Below are 10,000 nucleotides of genomic sequence, written 5' to 3'. Positions count from 1 at the left end.
TGAATATGTATGTTAGGCCGATAAATCGCCCGATAACCGTCCGATAAGAGCTAAACCGATACCAATCCGCCCGATATCTTATCGGGTGGCTAACGGATTAATACATTTAAAAGCCGATAACCGTTAAGCCAAACCGTTAAGAGTAAAAAGCCGCCCAATCCGCCCGATAAGCAGCCCTAGTGAACTATGATTTCGACTACCGAAATCCCCACAGACGGCGCCAAATTGTTTGACTCAAAAGTTGTTTAACACTTTTTAAGCAAATCAATCAATATAGATGAAGGGGTAAATCATAATCGAAGATAATAAACCCTAGGATGATCTTGGCAATTGGTTCAGACAACAATATACAAATCGGAGAGAGAGAGAGAAGGTGATAATCTTCGAGAGATAAGAGAGAGAGATAATGTTAGAGAGATGAGAGAGAGAGCTTGTATTTCCAATAATGAATCTCCCTTTTTACAAGGCTCGGACCCCCCTTTATATAATAGAGGATCCTTACTTAATAAATATTAAAAGACAGAAACAAGGTACATGCTATAGAGAGGCCGACGTGATCATGAAGTCGTCCCTCTTATTATTCCTAAGCCATCCTTCTAGCCGGACTCGCATATATTCGGTCGGTCGTGCTGGCTTAGGGACGTGGTCGGTCAAATTCGACCCCATACAAGGTGAAACCATATTGAGGGGCCCTTAAATTGAGGAAGAAAAGAACAAAAAATAAAGCGTTGGACTACCGGATGTTAAAATCCAGGACTCAATGCTATCATCACAAACAAGAAAAAGAAATAAAGGTACATAACGTAATACCTTAAGGTTTGAGCATTGACGATATCAAAAATACTTACTCCTTCTGATCAATTTAAACAATAATTTTAGTTCATTCTTTTAAGTAGCACTTATTGGTGAATATCTTAAATAAATTGTAAATAACCTAATATAATATGCCAAATTATACCAAAAGAAAATCAATACATAAATGTTTTTGTGTTCATGCAGTTTCAGAGAACGCTATAAAAGAAATTTATTATGTTGTCGATATTTATAACTAAATTCCTATATAAAAGAGGATAAAACCAAATTGAAAATTATCATAATTTATAAACTTATTGGTATAAAATAACCTCAAACAAATAACAAAAAAATATATAGTAACAATAATAATAAGACACTAACATAAATTTGGGGCCTAAGGCAATGGCCTCACCGCCCAAAGCCTTAGAGCCGCCCCTGCCATTCACTTTTCCCTTCCTTGCATGTGATAAAAACAAAACAAGTTCCATTACAATGCTGTAAAATAAAGCCTAACTTTATAAAGCAAGTCATTCACTCATCGGAATTCATAAACGAAAAATCAAGGAGTTTGAAGAGGAAGAACTACTGTGTGAAAAAATGTCTTTCCTTCATCAAAATTTCATTGCAACTAAACATAATCTGGAGTCCAGAATATTAATAGTTCAAAGAAGAAGAAAATAACACTAGATTGTCTTCAAAATGGAGGCCTTCTCACAAACAAGAAACAACAATGAACCTCACCACCACCAAAATTACATTACCAAAAAATTGGAGTACATATCTAAGGTCCCCTGGATAAGCTGACAAGAATTAGAAAGGGATTTCCGCTGTCCGTCGAAATCCGAAATCTAAATTATCATCTAGACAGAGACATAATCTACAACGAACATGCTCTCAATCTAACAGTTTCATATTATACAAATTTCTCTACTCAACAAGTTCTGAGTGTATTTTGGCAATCAAAAACAGCCAGCCAGATGGAAATTATCCGACAGCTATGTCTCAGCAAGAATCCTCAACCCTCTAGTTGTTTAAGGAAAATCAGAAGAGAGCATTCCAAAGAGCTTCTTCTCCTTCACCGCACTTTTCATGGACGTATTTTAACTTCTCTACTGATTTACAAATTCCGCTGCAGCTCCAGTCAAAGGAGGCAACACATACATTACCTGCCTCTGCTTTCCAGTCACAATCTGCAAGTTAGCACCATAGTAGCGAATTAAATAATCAGGTGCATAGGGTAATACGATTCCTGACAAATATCTAATTTTTTTATTTTAAAAAAAAACTATGAATCTGATGCTTTAGCTTTAGTCCTCACGCTAAACAGTTTAAATTGCCTCCTTTTCTAATTTGTATTACACCCTCAACTAGAATGCCTGGATATAGCCAACAAAACTTCGAATTAAATTTTATAAAAAATATTCGAAGATGATGAACATTCAGCAGTCTACATAAATTAAAGATTTAAGGCATGGAATGAAGGAATGGCAACTGATAAAAAGATCATTATCGGGCATGTCTTTCACTATAAAAATCGTACTGATAAGACCAGTTTATGCTATCTTACTAGAAAACATTATAAATATGCACTAAACAAGCTACTCCAAAACTTCTTTTTGTATTCCGCACTTCTCAAGGCCATGAAATTTGAAAGAAATCTTGCTCCAGCAATAAATATGATAACAGTATTAAAGAGAAAATACCTGGTGGAGTTCCACAGCACATAGTGCGTTCATCGATGTGCTCAACTTCAAGACCAATAAACCAAGCCCCTAATGACACGTCTTCATTGGCATATTTGTGCAATATGGGCCTGATTTAGAAGTTTTAATCCCTTAATACTTACTAGATAATCTCACAAAATATGATACTGATACAACTAATGCCTCAATTCTAGACAAGTTGGGGTCGGCTATATGATAGTGATACTTTGATTGAATATGGGAGAATCTAGTATTATGGAAACGGACTAATTAACAATCCAGTATACATGCTAATTTACACGGACATTTCACGAAATTCAAGTCTTTTACAAATCATTAGAACTTCAGTGGCTTTGATGGACAATTACAAATTCAAGCTTTATCAGAACTTACTGATTGATTGATATGTATGTGGCCAAGTCCTTGGAGATGGCATAGATCTGACCAGTTGCATGCCGGAAGTATTTGTTTCCTTCTTCTCCAAATTTCCAGTACTCTGGCTCGTGGTACTTTACAGTCCTAAAAAAACAACATTAAAGTTCAGTTCATGTAACTAAAATGTTACTACAATTGAAACTAAAATGCGAGCTGAAAGGATCAATTGGCATAAGCTAGTGAAACTTCACACATACTTTTGAGCAAGAACAGGTCCAGATTTCATACACCCAATATAAATTCTAGGCTTCGACCGATGACGGGCTAGAGTTGCAGCTAGCATTCCTGTAAAATTATTCGTCCATTTAAATACAAGCTGAACGAAGATGATTAGTTTTCGAACTATAAAAATATATAGAAAACATATCAAGTGCATACCCAAATTTACATGGACATCATCATCAACCTTGACATAGAAGTCGGCATCCCATTTTGCAACAGCGGTAGAAAAGAAAATCTTAGTTTTGGCAGAGAGCTCGTGATATCCTTCAACATGCTCCTACAACATCATGCAGATTGGGACCCAAAATCTGTAAGATTTCCAGATTTGACAATAAAAGCAAAACTGTTCTGAATATATCCCTACCAGCCTGAGAAAGTCTTTATGTTGAGCTTCTTCAGAATCAATAGCGCGATCCAGTATGCTGTTAGATGTTGCACTGGATAACCAACATAGATATTTGTCAGTTAAGTAACATTCATTTGCATTTACACCCTTGTGCAATGAGATTATCGAGTGATTAACACATATTATGAATATATAGTACAGCAAAAAAAGGAAGTAACAGCTGGGGGGGGGGGGGGGGTTGAGAGCAGAGAAAATGCAAAAGATGCAAGGATCCTACAGGTGAATGGAACATTTAGTTGGATCAGGTAAACATCATACAGCCGTAAGCGGGTCTAAGCCAAACTATATGAAAATGGAACATTCTAGATTTTAATCCTCATCGTGCTGGTATAGGCTTGTTAGTGGTAACATCTCATAGCAAGTACTTTTAGCTAACATTAGAATGAAGAAGTTTACAGTGTATCCTCCAAACTTAAACAGCACAAAAATCATGCCTTAATTAGCTAAAATGTGTTTTGCTATAGTGTTGCTTCTGAAAATTTCACAGACACATCATTTGGGGTTTGGTGAGGTAATTTCCCATAATACTTATATCAACTACTTTAGAAAATTAATCTCATTTGTTTTAAACTATTGAAACTATCGAGATAGAGCGTCAATTTTAGGCCTAGAAGTAGTTTCAGGAGCTCCCAATTTGAGCTTCTGCAGGAGGTGTTTTGCTGCCCAAATATCTACAAACAAAAATTACTCTTAAATATCTGCCAAACACCTGCAGATAGTCTCTCTTGCTAAGCATCATCCTCTTGGTTTAAATTATTCTCTCACCAAAAATTGCATATGCTTTTAAATCAATTTCTAGTTTCTTCACCTCCTTTCAACATTAGAAAGGCAACAAGCAGGAAATAAGCCGTTTGAGTTCAGCACTAGAGTCAATTTCATGTATTTAAACTTGCATGCAACTAAAAAACTTTAATACCAATTCTCCAAGCAAATAGAGTATCTAACTTTGCTAAGACTCTTTTGAAAAGGTTCTTTAATTCTTTCCCCCAAGCAGGTTAACAAAAGGCTTTACAAGCTACTGCACCCAGTAGTTGAAAACTTGAAAGCAGTGGAGGAAAGCGGATTCAACTAGTGTGCAAATTGGTCACCCATCCTAGTACTACTCTCGCCCAAGCACGCTTAACTTCGGAGTTGTGATGGGATCCGGTGCGTTAGTGCTGGTACGATCGCATCCGACATTCCTTGCACTCTAAATTCTCTTAATACCTTTCCTCCTTCCGCTTTAGGTGCGAAAGTGTAAAGCCTTAAAACGGCATAACTTTATGCTCATTTATCCGTTTTACGCGATTCCTCTTTTGATTTTACGCTCATTAATGCCTCAAACCAGATGGCCAACTTTAAGTTCAAAAAAGCTTGACATCCATTTTGTATAGCCAATTTTCTTCATAGCAAGTTCACTATACCTTTACAGCTAACTTTACCCTGGGTACAAAAACTTGGAAACAGTGGATGAAGGAATAAGTAAATTCAACTACTGTGTATTTGGTAGATTAAGCGACAAACCAGATGGCCTCCTTTGTGTGGAAAACAGCTTGAAGACAAATTTTCAGCTGATAGGTTCCCCTAAAGATGTTTTCACAGAAAGCTGGACAGTGGGGAGCACATATTCTATCTCAGAGGGACTTTGGTAGGCTCCCAAAAATGGAGATTGCTGGTCCACCAAAGCGTGGAGATCAATCTAAGACCATAAAAGAAAATTAATATTACAGGTTTTTAATGCATTACTTAGTTATTGATCCAACGGTCACACTTACACAACAAACACACTCTACACCTTAAACCCAACGGTCCTAAGATTGAGCCTAGAATATTCCAAACATATCCTTTTAGTTATTTCATGAATTAATACCGTTGGCCGAATCTAAGTTGATCTGACTAACACTTTTAAAATCAGTTTTCTAGAACCTATAGACTCTAAAATTCTTAAACTACCACTCTCCCATTCTACACAAAAGTTTTGAACCCTTCACAGTCTAGGTCGCACCATTTTGGTGCAAGTTTTACCTCTCTCCACTTTCATCCTATCATACTCACAAGATGAAAGTGGAGAGCAGTAAAACTTGCACCAAAATGGTGCAAATATAGACTGTGAAGGGTCCAAAACTTTTGTGTAGAACAGGAAAAGAGAAGAGAGAAAGGAGAGATTAGTTTAAGAATTTTAGGGTCTATTCACAAGGTTCTATTCCTTTTGTTTATCCTTTATTTTATTTTATTTTCATGAATTAGACAAACGATATTTACTCTTGAAAATAAAACAACGGACAAACTAAAGGGATATGTTCGGAATATTCTAGGCTCTATCTTGAGATTGTTGGATCAAGAATAAAAGGTCAGGACTAAATTTGAGATTATAAGTGTTAAGTGTGTTTGTTGTGCGATTGAAAAGGAGTTTGAAACTAGAAGTGTTGGGATGGACGATCTTCTTAAGATTCCACTGGAATGGACCTTTAATGCTAATGGGAACAAGTGGATAACCCTAGATTATTGACTCGTTCACTCCTACCATTACTCGAGTTGCCTCTCCTTCCATAGTTCCATTGCTCTGCTTTCTCTCTCAATCAGCACACAACGATTTAAGGGTTGTTCTTCGCCAAGTTCCAAATTGATTGATTTAGGGGTGGTTTCTTTGTTGCACGACCTATTTTATAGCAAAGGGTTCTATCATCGGGACCCCGACTAATCTGAAGTTCCCTAATAAGATTTTTTTCATACCCAAGGCTCCAACCGAGACTTTTGGTTAAGGGTAGAGGGATCCTATCATATATTTACCACGATCCTTAGTGGTGTTTATACAACATATAACTTGTATTATTTGCACTAGTTAGTCCATGGGGAGAATTTGCTACTGTAGTCCATTGTACAGTCGGACCTCTTTATAACAGTCATACTCTATAACAACACTTCACTATAATGGCCAAGTTTTTTTTTGGAACCAATTTTTCATTTGCTAAGTAAAATAACAAAGATGTAAGCTAGTCAACACAATTAGGATTATCCTATTTCTTGCCAATCAATTAACAAGTGACAACATTATTACGGTACACTATTTGTGTTCAGTGGTACCCGATGGGTGGATAACTGACAATCTACAGTAGCATTTAATCATTGATGGGGGAAGTTAATATTCTATGCATGTAACTACTTTTCATATTCAGCCCAGCAGAAACAGACAATGCACATATCGCCACGTTAGAAGAAAATTTCTCCAGCTCCAAGTATGTTTTTGCCTGTCACTCAGAACGGGGAAAAATGTGAGAAGTATGACCCACTCCTCATTTACGTTTTAGTGCAACAATCTAATTCTTTAAGCCCTCTACAATCAGATTTATTATGTACTCCCTCCGTTCCAGTTTATGTGAACATATTTCCTTTTTGGTCCGTTCTAAAAAGAATGACCCCTTTCTTAATTTGGAAACAATTTAGCTTAAACATCCATTTCTACCCTTAATGAGAAGCTTTTATAACCACACAAATACTCTGGACCCCTTTTTGACTTGTTTAGGACCACAAATTCCAAAAGTCTTCATTTTTTCTTAAACTCCGCCCAGTCAAACAGGTTCACATAAATTGGAACAGAGGGAGTACTAATTAAATAGTGATTTGGAAGGGAAACAGATTAAACTTCTCTCTCTGGTTCCCCATTCAGGGAACCCATTTTCTGCAGAAACTTAGCATTACTGACACAGTCGCTCAAGATTATTGCAAAATGTAGGAATTATAATACATTTGTCATTACGAAAAAGAAGTAACAGCATACCTGTGACCAATCATGAATCGGACTATAATTCCCTTCTCTTTCTCCAATTTGAGAAGCTTTTCCCCTTGAGGCATCCAAGTTTCTCTAACGGAATCACGCCTCTTCCGACTGCTAAAAGCGGTATTAATTCCGATTACCACAAAAACCTTTTTCCTCGGAGGTCCATCCTGAGAACGAGAAGAATTGGACGACTGATCAGCCACCTTCATTTCCTGTGTACTCCTAGTGGCTGCCAACTCCATCTGAAGCATAGCAATTGACTTGTCCAATGATCTAAGCAGACCTCCCAAAACAGGCTTACAACCATTAGTACCAAAAATAGAAAGTTAGGGAAAAAACAAAAGTATGATGGCTTAGGGAACTCACTGAATAGCTTCATGGGTTTTGTACACCTCTTGCATTACATCCTTATCTTGTCCTTGTTTCTAGCATACCAACAAATTATGACAATTCAGCATAAGTTTGTCAAGTAAGGCCACAAGCTAAAAGCCAAAATAAGCTTCGACTATCAGAAAGCAAGAATTCATGAAAAAGTACAAGAAGACACAATGAACCTAACAAAGCTAAACCTCCATCGATCAGCTTCAATAGCCATAAAGACAGAACTCATGAAAACCACATAACAAATAGATTGAACTTCAAAGAAGCTAATTCCACAATTAGCTTCAATCATCATAATCAAGAACTCAGTGGAAAAAACAAAGCAGATTGATTGAATTCAACAGAAATAGAACTCCACAATCAGCTTCAGTACTCAGATATCAAGAAAGAAAGAAATTACAAACAGAAAGATTGCACTTAGCAGAAGCTAAATCTACGATTAGCTTCAACACTCATAGAGCAACCACTCAAAAGAGTTCAGAATTAAAAATGTTGCAATCTGCAGAAGCCAAAATCCACAATTTGCCCAAGTAACCAGAAATAAAGGGGGAAAAAAATAGAAAACAGACTGATTGAACTTGCAGAAACTAATATCAACAAGTAGCTTCAACACCCAGAAATCAAGAAAACAGACGGATTGAAGCTTATATCAACAATTAGCTTCAATACGAAGAAAGCAAGAACTTAAAATATTTGCAGAAACAGATAGATTGAACTTAATAGAAGCTAAAATCCACTATTAGAATGAACAGCCACAAAGCAAAACTCCAGAAAAGAACAGACAGATTGATGAACTCCTAACCAACTACAAAATCAAGAACTCAAGAATTTACATAACAAGACAGATTTTAACTTAAAAGCAGCTAAAATCCACGATGGACTTCAATATACAGAAATCAACAACTGAAAATAAAACCAGAAGAACAGGTTAGATTTAGATCAACAGAAACCTTTTTGGTTGAATTACAGTCCTCAGAAACAACTTGAAGTTCTTGATCCCTTCTATGCTGAGCTATGAGCTGACTGCTGGATTCAGTTGGTGACCACAATCTTCAGCAAAACAAATAGATCCATCAAATAAAAATCAAAACTTTTCATAACTCAAAACTCCAGAATCTAAATTAGTTACCTGTTAGAAAATAGCATTCCAATGAAGAAGAAGGCAATAGAGAAAATGGGAATCCATTTTACAGATACTTTAACACTATGTCTATTCTTCATTGTTTCTATTTTCTAATAAACACAGATTCAAGAAGATGAAGAAAAAGGGCAAGATTGAAGCCTTTTAAGGTAAAGGGTCAGTATATAGGAGATTTTTTTTTGGTGAATTATACAAAGAGAGATGAAAGGGGGTGGAGGAGAAGTAGGAGAGGTGTGCTAACGTGAAAGAGGGGGCGTTGATAGAGCTATGGAATTTCTTGGTCTTTTCCTTTTATTTAATTTTTTGTTCAGATTGTGAGAATGTTGTAAAAGCAAATCTTGAAATTGGGTATTGGGGGATTCTTATTTCAAAGAATGTTAGGCACAACAAGTATATAGAAGAATAGAAGAGCCGAGGAAAGAGGAAGACATTGGACCGTCTAAAGTTTGCCTTTGTATATGTCTTTTTGGACTTTGTTCCAAGGGGTTAACGTTAACTTCAATATAGCAATGTTTGTTAACGACGATATACTTGTACTACACATATATCTGCTGCTGAAAAGTCCTGTCTTTGTTGACGTCGATACTTGTTATACATTTTGATACAATTTGTTTTTGTTTTTTTTGGAGGTAAAAGCAAGTTGTATTGGGATAATAATATGGGAACTGAGGTCTTTAATGGATCTTATGAAACACAAATTCATAAAAATTGCTTGGTCGCCCCCATTTAACTTATACCCATTTTTTTTAAAGTTTTAACTTGTACCCACTTTTTAAACAACTTCAGTCCCTGTTTAACCAAAAAACTGAATATTTGGTTAAAGCTAGAAATTAAGAGAGAAATCGGGTTACTGATAATCAAGAAATGAGAGACTTTGAGAACAACAATAAAGCAATGAATAAGTATATATTTCAGTATAATCTCAATGATATTTCGTGTCCTACAGATGTTGAGACCTTTCCCTTTTATAGTTAATTCTAGGAGAAAGTATAATGCCTTTGTCTTAATGAGGCAATTATGAGCAATAAATGACATTAAAAGAAACGTTACTCAATCATTCCTATTAAATACAAATTCTCTCAACGTATTTGACATTTAATGCTGAATTTGGACTCCTTTACGCTATCAGATTCATTTCTTCAATTCCTTCCGATCTTCGA

General features: G+C 36.1%; 1 protein-coding gene across 2 annotated transcripts; it reads right to left on the bottom strand.

Moving 5' to 3' along the window:
• Positions 1,384-9,352, bottom strand: LOC109223431 (beta-1,3-galactosyltransferase 7). Of its 2 annotated transcripts, XM_019387732.1 has the most exons (10): positions 8,829-9,352; positions 8,650-8,749; positions 7,685-7,743; positions 7,319-7,591; positions 3,520-3,592; positions 3,312-3,432; positions 3,131-3,218; positions 2,892-3,017; positions 2,499-2,608; positions 1,384-1,985 (listed from the first exon to the last, which is right to left on the bottom strand). In XM_019387732.1, exons 1-10 carry the CDS (start codon positions 8,918-8,920, stop codon positions 1,837-1,839), a joined length of 1,191 nt encoding a protein of 396 aa, XP_019243277.1. In that variant the 5' UTR covers positions 8,921-9,352; the 3' UTR covers positions 1,384-1,836. The 2 variants fall into 2 exon arrangements, with proteins under 2 accessions (XP_019243277.1, XP_019243278.1); XM_019387733.1 differs by lacking the exon at positions 8,829-9,352 and having other exon boundaries at positions 7,319-7,601; positions 8,650-8,741.

The sequence above is a fragment of the Nicotiana attenuata genome, chromosome 3 (assembly GCF_001879085.1).
Source record: "Nicotiana attenuata strain UT chromosome 3, NIATTr2, whole genome shotgun sequence".
In the NCBI taxonomy this organism is placed as follows: domain Eukaryota; kingdom Viridiplantae; phylum Streptophyta; class Magnoliopsida; order Solanales; family Solanaceae; genus Nicotiana; species Nicotiana attenuata.
The sequence above is the reverse complement of the archived record's forward strand: the minus strand, read 5'-3'. Positions and strand labels throughout refer to the sequence as shown.

Bases quoted from the DNA above. Each gene is read 5' to 3' on its own strand.
- LOC109223431 (XM_019387732.1), bottom strand. From the start codon at position 8,920: ATGAAGAATAGACATAGTGTTAAAGTATCTGTAAAATGGATTCCCATT. The intron at 2,609-2,891 runs GTAAGTTCTGAT...CTTCTAAATCAG, and splicing joins ACATACATATCAATCAATCA to GCCCATATTGCACAAATATG. The intron at 1,986-2,498 runs GTATTTTCTCTT...GCTAACTTGCAG, and splicing joins GTGCTGTGGAACTCCACCAG to ATTGTGACTGGAAAGCAGAG.